Source organism: Eurosta solidaginis, chromosome 1, assembly GCF_040869045.1.
Source record: "Eurosta solidaginis isolate ZX-2024a chromosome 1, ASM4086904v1, whole genome shotgun sequence".
In the NCBI taxonomy this organism is placed as follows: domain Eukaryota; kingdom Metazoa; phylum Arthropoda; class Insecta; order Diptera; family Tephritidae; genus Eurosta; species Eurosta solidaginis.
This window is the reverse complement of record NC_090319.1, coordinates 139,187,664-139,209,390: the sequence shown is the minus strand read 5'-3', so window position 1 is coordinate 139,209,390 and position 21,727 is coordinate 139,187,664. Positions and strand designations below refer to the sequence as shown.

Here is a 21,727-nt window from a genome sequence, read left to right as displayed (position 1 = left end):
TATGGTCCAATGAATTCTATCAAATCTGATCTGGGCACGGAATATAAAAATGAAGTGTTTTCAGAGCTGACAAAACTTTTAAAAATCAAACACGATTTTTCCACAGCGTATCATCATGAAACGTTAGGTTCAATCGAACGAAACCATCGAGTATTTAACGAATACTTGCGCGCATATCTTAATGACACGTTGTCGGACTGGGATACTTACTCGAAGTATTTCACGTTCTTTCACAATACCACTTCGAATACAGTTTTTGATAATAAATTTACACCGTTCGAACTAGTATTCGGTAAAAAACGCATTTTACATAGTGAACTTCAAAAAGCAAAAGTTGATCCAATTTATGATGTAGAGAATTACGCGAAAGAGTCGAAATACCGCATGCAAAAATAACATATATTGGCGCAAGAACTTTTAAACACACATAAAGTTCGAAATAAATATTATTATGACAAACATGCGTGTCCGTCAAAAATCAGCGCAAATGATAAGGTTCTAATACAAAAAGAACCGCGCGATAAACATGCAAGTATATATCAGGGGTCGTACGTAGTTACAGAAATAGATGGAACGAATGTAAAAGTTTTTGATAAAGAAAAGAAAAAATTAAAAACTGTACACAAAAACCGTGTACAAAAGGTACAATAAACCTTTAGGCAACTCACGTTTTATTTACAAATACAAAAGTTACAAATTTAGAATTGTAATATTTAAATAATAACTTATTTGAAGCGCATTTCTATACAATGTTTCAAAAAAAAAAAAACAAAAAAAAACTTAATGTATCAAATTTACAAATAAATGTAAGATGTAAACACACGACTTAGTAGCTAAGAGCTAAACCATAGACATATGGGAAATATGAATTATATAAATACAAAAAGCTGAAAACTTATACTTATAAAATTATTTTCAAATATGCCAATTGGCATAACAAAAACCCCCTAGTTTCAAAAACAAAAGACAAACATATGTTAAACTATACACTCCAGATAAATGAAATTGTAACAAAACGAAAAAGACTATATTATAATTTATAATACGTATAACTTTACAAAATACTCTGAGTAATGGTTTTATTTAAACAAAACTCATTAAAAACTGAATACTTATACCAAATTGTATAAATATACCATGCAAATTAATTGCATTTTGCAATGCAAAATTTTCAATTACATTGTACAAATAAATTTAATTATCATTAATTAAAATAACACGTATAAGTAAATTACATTATTATATTTCTACATATTAAATAAGTTTATAATTTTTTTTATTATTAACCGGAAGATAAGCTGATGTATGTTTGAGTTCATCACTTTAACATATCGTCGGGCAAGAAGAAGCCAGCAGAATTGATCACTCTGCCGACTTCTTCTTCACAAAGGAGGGTGATATCACCAAAAAAAAAAAAGAAATCATCCAAGGAGTAATTGAGGAGCAAAATTTTGAATAACAGAATTACTCCCCATTGCTCCGATGCTCATGGAAATTTTACTCCATTTTAACATTGCATGTCATTGGAGAGGAGCACTCCTAAAAATTCTTAATAGAGTATTCCATGGAGAATTGAAGAGAGCACTCCTCGGAGCATTGAATGAAGTACTCCATGGAGCATTGTGGGGAGCGCTCCTCGGAGTGTTGAACGGAGTACTCATTGGAGCATGGAAGGGAGCACTCCTAGGATTATGGAATGAAGAACTCCATGGAGCATTGTGGGGAGCGCTCCTCGGAGTATTGAACGGAGTACTCCTTGGAGCATCGAAGGCAGCACTCTTCGGATTATTGAATGAACTACTCCATGGAGTATTGGAAACAGTACTCCTTGGAGTATACTTAATAAAGATTCCTACGTATTTTCACAGAGAATTCCAAAAATGGGTTTTTCATTTATTTTATTATTAAAAAAACATAAATTTTCATAAGCTGATATATTCACGAAAAAGTATAAAACAATAGGGCGTTGCGTGTCTGGAAGAACTTTTGAATCTCAGATTTTGTTTATACTTGGTCATTTTGTTGTGGTTAAAATGCTTTTAAAGTACACCCAAAAGTTTTGCAAAATTTCAATTATTTTGCAAGATATTGTTAATTTAATTTTTTAGTAACTTTTTCTCAAAATTTTTTTATCTCGTTATCTATTAATCGCAGAAAAAAAGGTTTTAATATAAAAATTGCAGGGAAAGCTTTGACGTTTACGTTTAAAATTAAAAAAAATTTTTTTTTACTAATTTGTTAAAAAATAATTTTTTGTTGTTTTTGCAAAACTTTTGAGTGTACTTCAAAAGCATAACCACAACAAATTGACCAAGTATAAACAAAATCAGATTCAAACGTTCTTCCAACCATGGAACGCCCCAATTAATACATTGTTTTTTCGTACTTCAGGTACTAAAGAAAACAAAAGTATCAGATACTTCACAAAGTCCATTTTACACTGCAAAATCGAACTATTTTCAACAATAGTAAATATGTAGGTACAAGTAATAATAATAATAATTTGTTTGACCAAGTCTAATATAACATACAACAGTAAAAAAAAGTTATTTCATTGTTTTAAGAGATTCATTTAAGAGATTAAACTTTCAATTTTTCATTGTATTTTCTACGACATGAGGCGGCCTTTGCTTTATGGAATGCTTTTTTCATTTTTTTTTCGAATTCGGGATATGACGAATGGTTCTCCTTCAGGGCTTCTGTAAAAATAAGATTTTAAAATAATATTTTTAAACTGCCAAAAGAATAAAAAATACATACATACATATATGAATGTAAAAAGTTTTTGAATCTTATGTGTAAAAAGTTAAATTCTAATTCCTAAAGAATTTAAATCACATACCGTAAATAAAATAGTTGAATAGCTTGAAGTTTTGTATTGCTTCCTTCCCTTTTTTCCATCCCAATTAATTTTAGCTAGGAGTGTATCTGCAAAAATTGCCTGCAACATTTTGTATAACTCGATTCCTCCAAATTTTTTTTTAATGTAAGATACCTAAGCAAATAAATAGGTTATTAAAATTTTATCTATTTCTGTTATCACCAGGGGTGAGATGCTTACTATTTCCACATGAGTATAATTTTCACAGTTTTCTTCGAACTCCTGCAGCTGCGACAAGGAATTTATAGGGAAAAGTTTAAGTCTCTTGGCTTCGCATTCATAGTTTTTAAAACTGAATCTAATGCTACAGTATGTTGGCAAGCAAAATCTTTAAGTTTTTTGACATCAGCCGGGATTGAATCAATTTTGTCCTCCATTCTTTTTAAAATTATAGTTACATCACTTTGAGCTAAAAATTTAAAAGGAGTTAATTACAGAAATGTATGATATACGAATGCATAAGAAAAATTTTGAAATTAAAGGGAATATAAATATTTAAAACATGTACAATCTGAGTGTATGGGGAATGGGTTATATATAGGAAAAGCGGTGTATTCAAAAATATGTAATTTTTTTAACTCACCAACTGTTTCAGTATCAAACGATTTAAGCGCACCCACAGATAGTCTGTATAATTTGGGGCAATCCATTTTTGCTGCTGTAAATGTCAACTTGCTCATCTATAATAAACAAATTAATGAATTAATAAAACAATTAATAATAATAGGGCCACGCGCGTTACACCACTTCATACATGACAAAGATGAAATGATCTTCCTCAGGCAGACAAAAGCATTTGCAATATATATCGTCTAGTTTTATTATATGTTCCAAACTGTCTAATGTTTTTGCTGTGCAAATACCTAATGTGTTCAATGAATCAAGAGGACAATCGAAAAAACTAACTGGATCTGTAAAAATGTTTCCTCTTACGAATTAAGAACCTTCATTAACTAAAAAGCCAGTTATTTTTATTGGAACCATATTTCTATTAAAACAATAATTGTCAGGCGACTTCACGGATAGTATGAATTGATCGAATTTGTACTTAGAATACACATTATCTTTGCCGGGTTTTCCTACAAAAACGAAATCGGGATCCTTAGGTGGCTTGTGCAAAACTCTTTCCAGTATTCTGTTATTTATTTGCTGCCCAATTTTAGAAGCTTTTTTACAGTCCCTTTTTAATGTTTGCAGAAAGTTCTCAAACTTATAAGCTGAGTAGTTGTCGACAATACCATAGTTTTGAACACAATCTTTTAAATGCAATAAGTTATGAACATTGTAGCTAATTCTGTGGGTACCAAAAACCTTTGCAAACTCGGAAACAAAAGCCTCAATTAAATGCTGAACGCACTCCAAGTTTGCTTGACTCTTTGCCGGGCAAGAAACGAAACGATATGCAGTGTGAAGTAAGAGAAAGAGTTCATATATATCTGTATTTAATATCCCTTTAAATACTACAATGCCTGTATAAAGAATTATTTGACGAAATTCTGTTGCCTTCCATCTATGAATTTCATCAAAAAGTCTAGCTTTTCGCGAAAATTCTTTTGGGGTATTTTTCGAAACACAGATCATACGCCTATTGAGCTGAAACTTTTGTGAGGCACTCAGCCTTGGCTTGTTATGCCCTCCTTTAAGTATAAGCAAAAACATTTTTTTTGTGACTCCAAGGTCAAGTAAATGCATAACATCCAGTGGAAACTGGGAAATCATTCGAATTCCCAACGTTTCCAAAGGATGTATTTCATTTTGAAACAAGGTTTGGTGAAACGATAAATTTTTTCGCATTCTAAAGTCTTCATCACTTCTTGTTGTTGCTATATTAGTACTATAATTTAAGCGCTTATTTTTATAGAAGGCTATCTGTTCACATTTCGAACACCCTACAGCAGAGGTGTGGCCAACCGTTCCAGTAAGAAAAGCTCGAGCAGGAGTGTCGCATATAAAATGCCTTATTTCAAGGCTGCACAACTTTTCACCGATTAGCACACCGTTGTTCTTAATGTCACAATATTCTTTGGTGAATTCCCTCAAAAAATGTCGCACGTCTTTGGGTTTTGAAGGGCCAATGTAACTACCTATTAAAAATGGGCTTTCTCGTCCGGGTAGTGCACCCAAAATTGGCCACAATATCTTTGAAGAACTTTTAGCGATTGGAATCCCATCCACAAATATATCAATTTTTATATTTTCACTTGAAAACAAATTAACATCAAGTAACTGAAAAGCTTTACGGATTCCAAAATGAAAGTATTTCCCTGGCTGCATATCAAAGATTAAAAGTTCATTATTGCAATGAGTTCCCAATACGGTTTGCTTGCATAAAGGAACATTTATACCTCCATTATTTAATATGCTAAGAAGTTCACTACACGCTTTTTGGGTGATTTGGTTTTTTACAACCCATACCGCCAGGTTATTGGAAATACTTTCATTTTCTACTTGAGGCATTTCAGGATTTGCATCTGGAGCAGCTATTTCACAATTTGCATCTGCAGCGAAGGCAGAATTTGCAAATGGCGGCTCCTCAAGCGGTTCACTCGTCAAAGCGTCACCTTCATTATGCCTATTAATTTCTTTCTTTACAAGGCGCGTCATTTTAAGCTTTGAATATAAAGTATACATTATTTAACTTACCTTTTTTTAATTTTCGTTAATTTTATATTAGTTTCTTTTGAGTTTAATACTTTTTAGTTTTTTCTTTGTTTTAAAACAATAACACGTAAGCGTACGGTGTTGCTTCACCAAAAACCGAACACGTAATGACACCGCGAGCGCAATCAGCAGTTTGGCGGCACAACGAAATGACACGAAAAGTATCGAACGGTAACGAACACACAAAAATTGTTTCTTGCTCCTAATGGAGCAACAAATGAGTGCTCCTTTTTACAATTACTCCAAGCATTTTTGCTGAGATGTAACGACACCCTAAGCGCAACTCACCCCATCAAACATGCATCAGCTGTTCCTGTACGAGTTGACCGAATGCAACCCAGCGCTTGAGTGATTCGGGAATAAAAATTTAATACTTACTTGGAGTCGGTCGTGAAATAATAGAATTGACAAAATATAAGTTTTTAAATATTTAAATAAAATATATTTACAGACCTTTTTAAAATCAAAACTTTTTTAATAAGCCGTTTTTGTGTTTAATATAAAACATTGGAGGAAATATAACTTTTTAATAAAGTGTATGCTGGACTATGAGCTCTCTGTTAAAGAAACTGCAACTAAATTGAAAAACTATTTTGTTATGCCTATGAATATGCGCAGATAAAGCTAAATGTACGTAGTGTCTTACTTGTCTGTTACTTGTAATAAATATACTTTTTTTGATTTGATCAAATAAAGATTTACAAAAATTTAAAAATATATACTTTATATATTAACTATATTGGCGATCCTGCTCCGAATCATAACATCATTGAATACTTTATAATATGACTTTCAAGCAAATTTTGAAATACTAGCACAACTGCTAAAATTTAAATGAGGAAAAAGGTGGTAATACTACAAACTAAATTTAACTTTGTGAAATTAGAATTATTTGACTAATACAATATATTGCAAACAAAAATCTGATTAACAAGATCAAATACTGCTAAGAACTTTATGTTTATGCCATAGTTTTAATCATATCGTCATCTTCAACTTTCCTGTTTTAATATCTACGCATCAAAAATTTATTTGAACATCTACAATATCAACAAACAACCACAATTTCACACCAGAATTAATTTATTCTATTCAAATTAACAAAATCCAATCTCAACATCAATTAATGGTTGTAGTTAGGATAGGTTTTAGTTAGCATGTGGTGAGCTGTATTGCTCAAAACTTTACCTTTTTTTGCACATGTCTATTTTTATTATATGCGCTCTTTCTTCAGTTTATAATGAAAAGTATTTATCATCTATACATATAAGAAACTTTACAACTATAGGGGAGAGCGGGGTACATTTGACACTGGGGCACATTTGACTTTACTGTCTGTAGTGTGTACGGGGGCCTTTATGAAAAATATACAGTTGTGGAAAGGACCTTAGTCCTATGAAAAGAAACGGCAAAAAACATCACTATTATATTTCAGCGCGTACGGAAGTAACACATGTTTTTACATTTTCGCGATTTTATTGTAGTTTTTCGTAGAACGGACGTATGCTTTCTTCAAAACAATAAGAACCAATAATTTTTTAGCATCCTTTGAAATACACACCCCTGCACGTATGTTTATAAAATTAAATATTGATTTTTTCTGAAGTGAAATACAGTTTGCAAAATTCTAGCGAAACGGTAAGTAGAATGGGACAAATGTCAAATGTTCCCCAATAAACATATGTTGATAAATAATAAAGCAAATAGTTTTCTATTGCCCAGTTTTAATGTAATAATGGATCGTAAATACAAGAGAAAGATCAAGCGATGCCAGATAAATGAGAACGATATGAAGAAAGGCCTTTCAGACATTAGGCAAAAGCGCGAAAAAGCTACGTTCGTAGCGGAGAAGTATAATATAAAAATAACAACCTTGATCATGCAAATGAAGAAACTAGATCCTTTGAGGAACGATTCGGACTCTGGAAACGACAGTAGTTGTGATAAGAACTTTAGTATATTAATTTAGGCCAAATTTTAGTTAACTTTGTGGTTATTGGAGCTAGAAACTAGATCCTTTGAGGAACGATTCGGACTCTGGAAACGACAGTAGTTGTGATAAGAACTTTAGTATATTAATTTAGGCCAAATTTTAGTTAACTTTGTGGTTATTGGAGCTTTTCGGCCGATAATAATAAGATAAAACAAAACAAAAGTTTTTCTATTTCTCCTACGCGTTTCGATGGGTATTTTCGATCTTCCATATTTAAAAATGAAAAATTTACATAACTCTTTAACAGACTTTATTATAAAGTTATTTAACATTGAATGTAAGTGGAAGGTCTGTTAAAGAGTTATGCAAATTTTTAATTGTTAAATATGTTAATGTTTGTTTTGTTTTATGTTTATATTTTTATGTTAAAATATACAGCCTCCCTGAGGAATATGGAAAATACCCATCGAAACGCGTAGGAGAAAAAGAAAAACTTGTGTTTTGTCTTGAAATTATCGGCCGAAAAGCTCCAATAACCACCAGGAATTTTAGTTATTACTCTAAATACACGAGCCATCAAACGCTAACAATATTTCAAGAAGAACTATTTGTTTAATATACACAGAAGTGTGCGTTTTTTGCATATGGATTGTCTTACGATACATTCCGAGGATTTGTTTATGAGTTTGTGGTCGCTAATAACATATCATGTCCATCTAGTTGGATAACTAATAAGGCGGTTAGAGAAAGCTGGCCTTATGGATTTTTGAAGCGAAATCCTTGACTTACTCTAAGAAAGCCTGCAAAAAGCAAGCTTGGCTAGGCTTGAAAGAAAAAGCTTGGCTAGACATTTCAAAATTCAAATTATTGGACGACGAGGTATTAAAGGTTGGGGAATACGTTTTGGTCGACTTCGGGGAAAATTGCAAGAAGCCCTTTTATTTGAAGAGATATTTTGCGATTCCACCCTCAATATAAATTATTTGCGTAGTCTATTTCCAGACAACTGAGTTTTTATACAACCTGTTATAAAAGACATATATATAACACTTAGAACCGAGATTGAGTTTAAACTTCCGATTCCAATAACCCAGAATCAATTGGTCGCAGCAGCACCAAATAATTATTTGATGCTAAATTTGACAGCTTATGTATAAAATAGTTTTTCTAAACTTCAATTCATTCTTTTTTATTTACCAATATTTGATTTCCTTAAAAATTCCAGCCTATAGTATAAGGGATTGTTATGATAATTAGTGAAATCGGTAACTAAGTTATTTAGGTCAAGTATCTTCATGCGCCGAATTATTAATTTCAAACATTTTTTAGTTATACACTAGGTTAGGTTAGATTAAAATGGCTGCCTCCGCTGTCCGAGCGGAGACTCACGTAGGCCGTTGTGGCCCGTTGTGCTACCACGCGGGGCCCCTATTTCGTGTTTCCCTACTTTCGAAGAAGAAGAATGTTTAGACCCCAGTGAGGATAAACCAGCGCGTTTGCTTGATGAAACGAAAGATGTCGTTTGTGTTTGTAGATTCAAGCTCCGCAAGGCAGTGCCCATGAGACAGTGACCTGTGAGAAGGCCCACTAGTGGGCTTATAGAGATACGGTTTAACAATATCACCGATTGCGTTCTCTTTTCATCCAGCTTAGGCCAGATTTGCTTGGATATACTACATGTAGGCTCCTTGGCCCATCTGGCATTTGCTTGATCCGTGAAAAAAGAACGTAGGCAGTGTTTGCAAGTGTTTAGAGGAGGGCTGGCCCAACCAGAGAAGGTTATTGTTTGCAGGTTGGTGCCTTCCCTAGCTAGCTTACCTGCGGCGCAGTTTCCTGAGTTGTCACAGTGGCCACGAACCCATATTATGCTTAGGTTGCAATTTTCAGGTAGTTTGTTGAGGGTTTCTTTGCACTCCAATGCCACAAGTGACGAGGTGTTACTGCATTGCAGGGACTTTATGGCAGCTTGGCTTTCAGTAAAAATTTAAATAGAATTGGTCACCTGCAGGTTAGCAAGATAGAGGGCTGCTTCCCAGATAGCTATAAATTCACCCTGAAAAACACTGTAGTGGTCGGGTAAGCAAAAACCCTCCCTTATACACTATGAATGTCTCACAATTTCATTACATTCCAAAAACATGTAAATTTCACGAATGACGAAGTATCAGTTATGACAACTATCAGTTAGTTTAATTAAATGTCAAATTACTTCCCTAAGCGCCATCTGTTGGTAAGTAGTTAAATGGTTAGATGTCGTTTTCAAATTGAACATATGCCTCCAGTGTTCAACGGTAGCAAAATAACCTTGGTGACATATCTTTTTGCTACGGTGAGAAATCTCTCTAATAGTAATCTGTGAGAAATTGCAATTATTCAGTTCATATTTGCCAAAAATATGCATTTAAATATATTTTGCTATAATTTGCCACGGTGCCTTGATATTGCATTTCAATTTTGTTAGCGTGTATGAAATTTAGAAAATTAAGTCGAATCATGTGTAAGATTTTTTTACGAAGATTTTTAACTTTAATGTTCTCCTTTAAAGCTTTAATAGAATATGAGTAAGTAGAGTACTATTTCGTCTAACTAAATAAAAAAAAAATGTAAGGCGCGATAACCTCCGAAGAGATCTAACGCCGAGCTTCTCTTCCAATTTGCGTCGTGCTCCTCTGGATTTTCCCTACAAATTGGCCGGACGGGACCTACATGTTTTATGCCGACTCCGAACAGCATCTGCAAGGCAGATGAGTTTTCACTGAGAGCTTTTCATGGCAGAAATACACCCGGAGCGCTTGCCAAACACTGCCGAGGGGCGACCCCGCTTAGAAAAATTTTCTTCTAATAGAAAACCCTTATTTCTAAAATTTTTATGTTGCTTTGCCCGGGGTGCGAACCCAGGGCATACGGTGTGATAGGCGGAGCACGCTACCATCACACCACGGTGGCCGCCATTTCGTCTAACTACCCCAACCCTAAATGGTAACCCTACTCAAAAATGCCCCTATTGTAATGCGGAGTAAAATGCCTTTCGTTAGATACCCATATAGGCATATCTCATGCAATTTTGTTTAATTTCGAATAGGTGGCAACCCTAAATGGCAACCCTACTCAAGAATGACTCTATTGTAATGCGGAGTGAAATACCTTTCCTTTGATACCCATATCGGCATATCTCATGAAATTTTTTTTATTTCGAATAGGTGGCCATCCTAAATGGCAACCCTACTCAAAAATGTCCCTTTTGTAATGCAGAGTGAAATACCGTTCGTTTGATACCCATATCGGCATATCTCATGCAATTTTTTTAATTTCCAGTAGGTGGCAACCCTACTCAAAAATGTCACTATTGTAATGCGGAGTGAAATGCCTTTCGTTTGATACCCTTATCGGCATATCTCACGAATTTTTTGTTAAATTTCGAATAGGTGGCAACCCCACTCAAAAATGTCCCTATTGTAAATCGGAGTGAAATACCTTTCCTTTGATACCCATATCGGCACATCTCATGAAATTTTTTTTATTTCGAATAGGTGGCAACCCTAAATGGCAACCCTACTCATAAATGTCCCTATTGTAATGCGGAGTGAAATACCTTTCGTTTGATACCCACATCGGCATATCTCATGCAATTTTTTTTAATTTCGAATAGGTGGCAACCTTGTGAAATATTCTGAGTGGTAACACGTAGATAGAAAGTCTTAGAAGGTGATACATTATCTCTGTGCCAAATTTCATTTAAATCGGTTGAGCCGTTCCCGAGATCGTTCGGCTATACAAACAAACAAGAATTGCTCGTTTAAAGTTATAAGATATCTACACTGAATCTAAACTTGAATTTTATATTTTGTTATAATAAGTCTAAATAAGCACAAATAAATTATTGAGAAAACCTAGCAGAAAATATGGTCAAATGTGCCCCGGAAAAAGTTAAATGCGCCCCACTGTGGGGCACATTTGACTAATTATATAACAATTTTCAAATGCAAATAAAAATTAGCTACACTTTCATTTTCATTTCATTAATTTAAGAGTTGGTTTTTTTCCAATTTTTTATTTTCATTATTGCACATGCAAACCCCGGAGCTTCTACCCATTTAACTCTTTTAAAATTATATGTTATAGAAAATAAACGACTTTTGAATGAAAGTGTTAAATGTACCCCGTCCTTCCCTACAAACTCCGCAATACAAATAAATTGAAATTTAAACAATGACCCCATTTTCAATTCGAACACAACATAAAACACTACAGAAGAAAGAAGTATCTTTGTATTTTAAAAATAAAAAAAATTTCTGCAATTTAAAAAAATTTTAAGATTTTTAAAAATAATTTTCCCAAATATCAATATTTTCACATTGATACCTATTAACAATCAATGATAATTTTATATCACCCTCAATCGAATAAAATAATCATCTTTTCATTCTTTATCAACAACTTGGACATACTGTGGCGAATATTAGTGACACTGATACTCACATCACTAGTCTTATGCTAAGTAAATGAAGCCACAACAACAATAAAACAAGCAGTCACTTGTATCTACATAAACGAATCAATCATTATGACTACACATATGTACGTACGTACACGCAGCGGAGGTGCACAAGCACATGCATATATCTTATCTGATATACTCCCAAAAGTAGGCAATTATCTGTGGAAGTATCACTCACATATACACGCGCATATGAAAGCTATAACGTGCATTTGTAGTTATGTTATAGCTGATAATTTTATAGCTGCTAGTAAATTCTAGAAATAGAAGCGCCTAGAAGTATGCGAAAGAAAAATCACAGAGTATAACAGGAGGTAAAGCTTAGAATAAGTATTCAGTTTGATTTAAGCAAGCTATCAGTTGCGAAGTATAAGTGTTATTTTGAAGTAGTCTAATAAGGACCATGTGCATTATCGAATATTGGAGTTATTTATTCAACAGTTTAGTGAGCCTAACGTTAGCAGAAGGTTGCAAATAAGCGGAATTGCACTAGATTCGTTACAGTTGGTGTCTGAAGAGGAATTGTTGAATAAATTCCGAAGATTGCGAATACAACTTGCAAAATTGAGTAAATTGAGGATCCAGCAATTGAAGAAGGAGTTGGAGAGCCGTGGATTGAATACAACCGGCAATAAACTCGAACTTCAGGCAAGACTACGAGAGGCACTGGAAGCAGAAGGAATTAACGTGGAAGAGTATGTCTTTCATATTGATGGCGACGAGACAACAACAAAAATTTAAGAGAAAAACGAAACACCGCAGACAATGGCGAACACAGACTTGAACACAATATTAGCTGCAATGTCTGCACAAACGTCGACAGTAACATCCAAGATGGAAAAACAACTCGAATCCCAGGAGAACCCAGGAAAGACAAATGTGATCTCAACTGGAAGAACAGAAAACATATATAGCATCTCAACTGGAATCGTAGGAGACACGCATAACATCCAAGATTGAAGCACAAGAACGCGTATTTCAGAAATATCGTCGCAAATATCATCCCAACTGAAATCACAGGAGACACGTATCTCAGAGATGTCATCAGAAATTACACCTAAAATTGAAGCACAAGAGGCGCGTATATCAGAAATGTCGGCACAAATTTCAGCACAGGTATCATCACAGCTATCTGCATAACTTGAAGCCCGTATGGACCAATAAATAATGCAGTTTGAGAGCTAAATCGAGGCTGAGGTAGATGCTTTAAAAGGTTGTTTACAGGAGCTGCAACTAAATCGCCCAGCAGTTTCAGCGAGTAATCCAAAGGTAAAAAAACCATCCTTTGACGGTTCTGTTCCTTTCCAGGTCTTTAAGCTACAGTTTAAGAAGACCGCTGCAGTGCACCACTGGAATGCGGAAGATAAAGTTGCTGCATTGTTCGTGGCACTGAAAGGGCGTGCAGCTGAAATCTTACATACTATTCCAGAGTACGAAAGGAACAGTTATGAAGCATTGAGGGCCGCTGTCGAGAGACGTTTCGGAAGCGAGCTTAGGAAAGAGATATATCAAATTGAGTTGCAAAATCGCTACAAAATAGCGAATGAGACTTTGCAGGAGTTTGCGTCGGATGTCGAAAGACAGGCCCATCTAGCAAATGCGGACGCACCCTTGGAATACACCGAGAGGGTAAAAATCCAGAGCTTCATAAATGGCATACGAGATGTGGAAACGAAACGAGCTACATATGCGAATCCAAAACTAACATTTGCTGAAACGGTATCGCATGCACTGACTCAGAAAACAGCCTCACTTTTGAGTAAGCCAGCGTACAAAGCTCATCGCGTGGAAGTGGAAAGACCAGACTGGGTAGACACAATTTTGGAAGCACTGAAGGGGATACAACAGAAAAATGCCGGAGTTATGAAGTGTTTCAAGTGCGGTAACCCAAGTCACATTGCACGTCGTTGCAGCACCGGTCCTGGTAGTTCCAACCTGGGTGGCCGTAAACGCAAAGCGGGAGGAGATGAGCAACAGCTTGCCAGATGTAAAAATCGAGAGCTAGCTCCAGCTGTTGAATGTCCTGTGATATCTGTCTCGCAAATTGGAAGAAAATCGAGTAGTCTTAACGTCAGAGGAAATGTGAATGGCAAAGAACGTGTACTGACTGTCAATACGGGCGCATCTCATTCCTTGATCCGATCTGATGTGGTCAACAGGAGAGTAAAGCCGTTACCTGAAGCAAGATTGCGTACGATTACTAGCGAGTATAATCAAGTCCAGGGAGAAGTGGTATGTGAAATCTTAAGTGGGTAGGTCACGGTTCTACACAAGTTCGTTGTGGCAGAGATCGTTGATGAAGTCATTTTGGATCGATATGCAGAGAAGGATTATGCAGTACATGAACAAGGACGTGACACTTAACTTCAGTTTTGAGCAAGGGTTCAGCAGTAAGCGAGTGCTAGTGGAGAAGACTCGAAAAAGACCACGAAAGTCAAAGGTAAAGGTTGATGGATCAAATGGGCCAAATAAAGCGAAATCAAAAGTACCTGCGAGAGAAATACTGGCATTGACAAAACCAAATGGACGCACAAAAACGAAGGAAAGAATTTCCCAGAATGAATGCGAGGGTAGTTTCAAGCCAGGGCGCACTACTGTTGTGAAACGTCGGAACGATATTGATTAAGCGAAGCCAATCCGTCAAGCACAAGCTCTACGAAGTAGTCCATTGGCCAAACAACAGAGTGTGAGGGAACGGTCCAGGATAATGAGTAGTAGGATGAAACACAGGTACGACAAGAACAATAATTCGGAAGGTTTCTTGGAGGGAGATTTGGCACTGCTATACAACCCCCACCGTCGGAAAGGTGTTCCATCCAAATTTTGGTGCAGTTGGGAAGGCCCGTGCAGAGTTGTAAAGAGGATCGGTGATGTCACCTACCGCATATATTTGTGGAGGGCAGTGTGATGAATATTAGTGACACTAAGTGATAATCACATCACTAGACTGATGGTAAGTAAATGAAGCCACAACAACAATAAAGCCGGCAGTCACTTGTATCTACATAAACGAATCAATCATTATGTCTGCACATATGTACGTACACGCAGCGGAGAGAGATGCACAAACACATGCATATATCTTATCTGAGATACTCCCAAAAGTAGGCAATTATCTGTGGAAGTATCACTCACATACACACGCGCATATGAGAAGCTATAACGTGCATCTGTAGTTATGTTATAGCTGGTAATTTTATAGCTGCCAGTAAATTCTAGAAATAGAAGCGCCTAGAAGTATGCGAAAGAGAAATCACAGAGTATAACAGGAGGTAAAGGTGAGAATCAGTATTCAGTTTGATTCAAGCTATCAGTTGCGAAGTATAAGTGTTATTTTGAAGTAGTCTAATAAAGACCATTTTGCATTATCGAAAATTGGAGTTATTTATTCAACAGTTTAGTGAGGCCACCGTGGTGTGATGGTAGCGTCCTCCGCCTGCCACATCTGGGTTAGCACCCCGGGCAAAGCAACATCAAAATCTTAGAAATAAGTTTTTTCAATTAGAAGAAAATTTTTCTAAGCGGGGTCGCCCCTCGGCAGTGTTTGGCAAGCGCTCCGGGTGTATTTCTGCCATGAAAAGCTCTCAGTGAAAAGTTATCTGCCTTGCAGGTGCCGTTCGGAGTCGGTCCCGTCCGGCCAATTTGTAGGGAAAATCAAGAGGAGCACGACGCAAATTGGAAGAAAAGCTCGGCCTTAGATCTCTTCGGAGGTTATCGCGCCTTATATTTTTTTTTTTGTATTTAGTGATTCTAGCGTTAGCAGAAGGTTGCAAATAAGCGGAATTGCACTAAATTCGTTACAATTCATTATGCGGAGTACAGTTATATATTGAAAATATATTCTGCATAATACAGTTTTGATTTTTTTTTCGAGTGAATGTGCACGCCACCTTGACCCTCACTTAGGTTCTTCAAGCACATCAATATAAATAACAATATTCCACAAATAGCTATGCTGGGATTTTTAGCATCAGCAACATGACATAGCAATAACACAACCTAGTATAAATCAACATAAAAGGTACTAAAATAAGTAAACACTAATAACAATAACAATACCAATACCCATGGTATAAAAAAGAAGGTACTTAACTTACAAATTTTTAACGTATTTGGGGACTTTTGAAGTTTCATGATGTTTGTTGTTTTGATAGAAGCGTCGCCATACCGTTACTGTTTAACGAAATTGTGGTTTTTCGGGATGGGAATTTCTTTGAGGTTGAAAATGCAATGATCATCTGAGACAACAATAATATGCTTAAGCATGATTTATGTGCATACATATTGATTTAGAACACAGTAAGAAATGTAATTTTATTGAAAAATAGTAGATAATGACTCATACATTGTTACAGTATGGCCCTATTTTCACGCCTCGTCAGTGGATATTTCTCAAGGCATGTTAAGAAAAAGTGTACCTCCAAAGTCCGCAGTGAGTGGTAGGTGTTTAATTTGTTACGTTTGTGGCACGCCACATCTATGTCAATGCTAAAAGGTCACAGAATATTTATAGGCGGGGCTTGTCCCAAGTGACCTTTGGTACAACGGGCATAAGAACTCTCACAACTACTGACTAACCTGCATAGCTACAGGGCAATGTTCTCCCTAAACAATTTTTTAACAATTCCTTCCTCAAGTGCTACGCTTGAATTATACAATAAATAAAAAAATAAAAAATGTGGACTTGTAGCCAATTTATCACCATTCAATTTCATAAAAATTGCTTTTAAGTATGCTAAATCTTTAGAAATTGCGGTTTCGGTTTATAAGGACCTCATTTGGGCAAGCAATTGACAAAATGTTCTGAGCAAACGTACGGACACTTGGGAAGGATATATTTCCTAGGTATGCATGCTTTGATGCATATTTCTTCCACCAAAGCTATTTCGAAAGATGAAAACCTTATAAAAAACCCTTCTTTTCTAGGGTGATATTTCGTATTAAAATATTTCTAATGCGGATAATTTTTTTTCTTCTTTATTTAAAATAACTATGAAAATAATTGAGTCGTATCCGTTAACATTTTTCAATCTGGTAGCTTGTTTTTGGTGAAATTGTTATTGTCCCCGCAAAAGTCAAGTGGCGAACGTCACATTAAATGGAACTACCTTCATTTTTTATATCATGCCAATATCTACGAAATTAAAAACTATCAACATAATTACATAAACGCATTCTGAAAACACATTCTAAAATTCTGCCAATCAAAATACAAAAAATGTACAATAAACATACATATGGGGTATTCCATCCCATTTCGACCAATTTTGAACTCGACCTCTTTAGAATTGGCTGAAAGTTTTTCTTCTTTTTCTAGCTTACGAAAGACGTTTTTCAGAAGTTTTTCAAATTTTTTCATCAAACTCAAAAAAAGTTATGAATTTTTAAAAAACACCGTTTTTGTTTTCAAAATGCTATAACTTTTTCGAAAATTGACCGTTTGGGATCTTTTTTTTTTTTAATTTGTTTTTAAATGTACTTTTCGGAAAAAATTCAAAAAAATGTTTAAAGTTTTTTTTTTTGTAATTTTTCAGTTTTTCGAGATTTTTCGAATTTCGTCCTTTTTTCTCATAAAAAACTTCTTTTTTGTATTTAATTGAAAAAAAAACTTTAAAATTTTTTTTGTATTTTTTCCGAAAAGTACATTTAAAAACATATTTAAAAAAAAATGATCCCAAACGGTAAATTTTTGAGAAAGTTATAGCATTTTGAAAAAAACACCGATTTATTTAAAATATTTAAAACTTATTTTGAGTTGGAAAACGGTGTTTTTTTCAAAATGCTATACCTTTTTCAAAAATTTACCGTTTGGGATCATTTTTTTTTAAATATGTTTTTAAATGTACTTTTCGGAAAAAATATAAAAAAAATTTTAAAGTTTTTTTTTTCAATTAAATAATAAAAATCGGCCCACTCCGGGATTAGTGGGGATGATTACAGGATTGATTGAAGTTTTTTATGAAAAAAAAGGGCGAAATTCGAAAAATCTCGAAAAACTGAAAAATTACAACAAAAAAAAACTTTAAACATTTTTTTGAATTTTTTCCGAAAAGTACATTTAAAAACCAATTTAAAAAAAAAAGATCCCAAACGGTCAATTTTTGAAAAAGTTATAGCATTTTGAAAACAAAAACGGTGTTTCTTAAAAATTCATAACTTTTTTTGAGTTTGGATGAAAAAATTTGAAAAACTTCTGAAAAACGTCTTTCGTAAGCTAGAAAAAGAAGAAAAACTTTCAGCCAATTCTAAAGGGGTCGGGTTCAAAATTGGTCGAAATGGGATGGAATACCCCATATATACAACACAAACGTGTTTCAAACTACGGCAAAAAATTCTTACAGTAAACACTGTAAATTAACATTAAAAGTAATTAATTTTTCTTTTTCTGGAGGGGGAGTATATGGGCGATTCTCCGCTAGCTTTCAAATTTACTTACCCAAAATTTTGGAAAAAAATATTCGATTTTCAAATATTTTCAATCATTTTTCTATGAGTTTTTATAGATAAAAACCATTCCCAAAGTGGACGAGCTACAGCTATTAATTTCTGTTCTTGATACTGAAACTGCCACGGTTGTGACATTTTGAAAATAAATTGCTCATTAAAAAAAAACTAGTATGACTCGCAAGATTTTAAGTAAAAATTTAAGGTTATGTCGGCAAACTTTAAAGAAAAATGATACAATAGACAGCACTCAACTTAAAACTACAAAGATACAAGTGCCACGGTTGTGACACGATTTTTTGATACGTACCGCTTTTCCAGTTCTTCAGTGTTTAAAAATGGATATTAGTTATTTAAGACTTCAAACATTAACATGGAAATATGCGGGGCACTTGCTGATCAAAATTAACACTCCCATGTCACGAACCAGTGTGCAATAAAGCAGTACCAACCTAACGATTTTAGTAACATTTTTTACTCAAAAACTAATGGACACTTTTCAAAATCAAATTACAAAGCGAAAACAGAAATGTTATCATTAAAACAATATTTAATATTGCAGATTAAGTAAAGTATTTAATATAATGACAATTTAGTACTCGTGTAATTAAAGATTAAAAAAGTTACCACCTAAAATGTTATGAAAATTGTGGTTGTGGACATACCACGGTTGTGATATTTGTATGGTATTTTGAACTATAACTTCATAAAACTGATGATCAGTCAATAAAATTCAACATGAAATTTTAAAATAAACATAACTTTAACTCAATTACATAATTTAATGTATAGATAATGCTTTAATATATTTCAAATTTCGAAAAGACACAAATCTGTAAGCTCGCGGAGAATCACCCATATGTTGGTTTATTTATTTGCAATAAATATACCTTCTCACATTTTACAATTTATTATTATTAGATTGTTTACTGTTAATTATCAAAAAATTAAAGTAAGGTATGTTGCAAAAAAAGTAGACACTTTTAATTAATTATTTCTCAAAGTGTATGTGCCGGATCATTCTGGGTAAAACACTGTTGGATAGTGTGGTCTATTCTGGTGTTTTTGTAATCTTCTCCACAAATAGTTTTTACGGATTTTGTTGTATCGAGAATTGAAGAACAAGAGCATGAAAATGAAGTGTAAAGTTACTTTAGAAAATAAATATTTTTAAGGCAGTTGATATTAGGATAAATCGGGATGTCCCGACAAATACGGGACATTTGGCAACGTTTGTCCCGTCTCCTATCGGAACCAAAATTAATATGTAATATTTTTTACCATGAGAAGTGAAAAGAAATGGAAACTTTATTTGTTAGGGCCACCCCCATATATAAATATATATATATAATTTTTTTTCTTTAATAACTGTTGATGTATTTAACATTTACTCTTCTTATTTCTGCATTCAACTAGTGGACGTTTTGGGCTATGGTTAGATGGAGACCTTAATCAAGGACGATCGCAATCTTGCAGTACATACGAAAACGAGCCATTGGCACCTCAAGAAGACTTTGTTATTAAAACACTTGAATGCTGGGCATTTGTTTAAGATTGAATGATAACCAGAAACGTTAACTATATTAATTAGAAAATTAAAATAAGCAAACAATTATCTATGTGTATCAGACTAAATATATCAAAGAAGTCAACGTAAGCAAAGACATAGAGGAAATTAGAGGAAAGAATAAATGAACCAGAAGCTCAGAGCAGATCGCGGTAAAAGAATCGCAGTCACTTTTGATGCTTCTGAAAGGATACATTTCACATCTGTGGCATTTTATTACATTAACCTAATCTAATGTTTGACAAAATATTAATGTTGGTTAAGTAGTCAACATAAAGTGGGCTATTTTTCTTAATTGGTTAGAAAATATTACATTTTTTGCAGTCAATTATAGTTAGGGATATCACGATAAGTGTCTGTCGGTTACACTACTTAGTCAACTTTTATATTTTGTTAAAGATAGAGGTTGTTTTAATTAATGACTTGATTTAACCTCGATTTCGAGATGAAAAGCTGGAAACTTGCGTACGACTTTATTTTGGCATTGCAAAGATGGAATTAAAAGTCGCAATAAATTGCATGTCGATGTCAAAGGTGGAGCAAATTTGCTAAAATTTTTGGCCTAGGACTTACATTAGGTCCACCAAAAAGAGGGATCGATATTTTTGAATAATGGGTGGTATTTGTGTACATTTCCGAAGTTGTAACTCCGGCAATAACCAAAGCCGCTCCGCTCGCGTGGTATTTGATTATATTGGCATGTCAGTCTTGGAAGGAATAGGAGAAAAGCATGCCTATAATACTTCCAGGAATGCCTAGAATCACTGCACTAAATTTCCTGTTGTGGTTCAAAAGTTATGAGTTCCCAAACGAACAGACATTGAATTTTATAAATATAGATAGATTGTACTCAAAGCAAGTTAAAAAAAATATAAGTGCAGAATTTATTAAAAAAAAATTATTCGTTTGCTCATTTCAAGCAGGCATTAATACCTATGTACGGAGAATATCTCCACCAAAGTTTTTTTCGACTGATCAATTATTACCGGAGTTACAGCTTCCGATTGGAAAGATTGTGAAAAACAAAGTTCACAAAGGGTTGGCACACGCCCCTTTTTCAGAACTTTTAAACTATCTTTTTGGCGGCCGCCATGTTAGTCTAAATAAAAAATTACCGCTGATCTAGGACGATGCTTGAATTTTTCAATTTCATCAGATTATTGTTGAGCACAGCCAAAGACAGTCCCATCCTTACTTGTTATACTAGCTGAGCAGAGCTCAAAAAGTATATTAATTTTGTTCGCATAACGCTACCCCGTAACGGCATAAACTAATCGAGATAGATATAGACTTCTATATATCAAAATGATCTGGGTGAAAATAGAAATTCATTTAGACATGTCCGTCCGTCCGTCCGTCAGTAAACACGATAACTTGAGTAAATTTTGAGGTATCTTAATGAAATTTGGTATGTAAGTTCCTGGACACTCATCTCAGATTGCTATTTCAAATGAACGAAATCGGACTATAACCACGCCCACTTTCGATATCGAAAATTTCCAAAAAACGTAAAAGTGCTATAATTCATAGCCAAAGACGGATAAAGCGATGAAGTTTGATAGGTGAGTTGGCCTTATGATGCAGAATAGAAAATTAGTAAAATTTTGGACAATGGGCGTGGCACCGCCCTCTTTTAAAAGAAGGTAATTTCATAGTTTGCAAGCTGTAATTTGGCAGTCGTTGAAGATATCATGAGGAAATTTGGCAGGAGCGTTGCTCTATTACTAAATATGCGCTAAATAA

General features: G+C 34.4%; 1 protein-coding gene across 7 annotated transcripts in view; it reads left to right on the top strand.

Moving 5' to 3' along the window:
• mtd (mustard) overlaps positions 1–20,650 on the top strand; it is a 2,476,738-nt gene extending 2,456,088 nt beyond the window's left edge. For all 7 annotated transcript variants that reach the window (XM_067759877.1, XM_067759878.1, XM_067759880.1 and 4 more), the window contains one exon: positions 19,834–20,650. In XM_067759877.1, the coding sequence (XP_067615978.1) occupies positions 19,834–19,969 (136 nt within the window). In that variant the 3' untranslated portion in view covers positions 19,970–20,650. The remainder of the gene's footprint in view (positions 1–19,833) is intronic.
• The last annotated feature ends 1,077 nt before the right edge of the window (positions 20,651–21,727 follow it).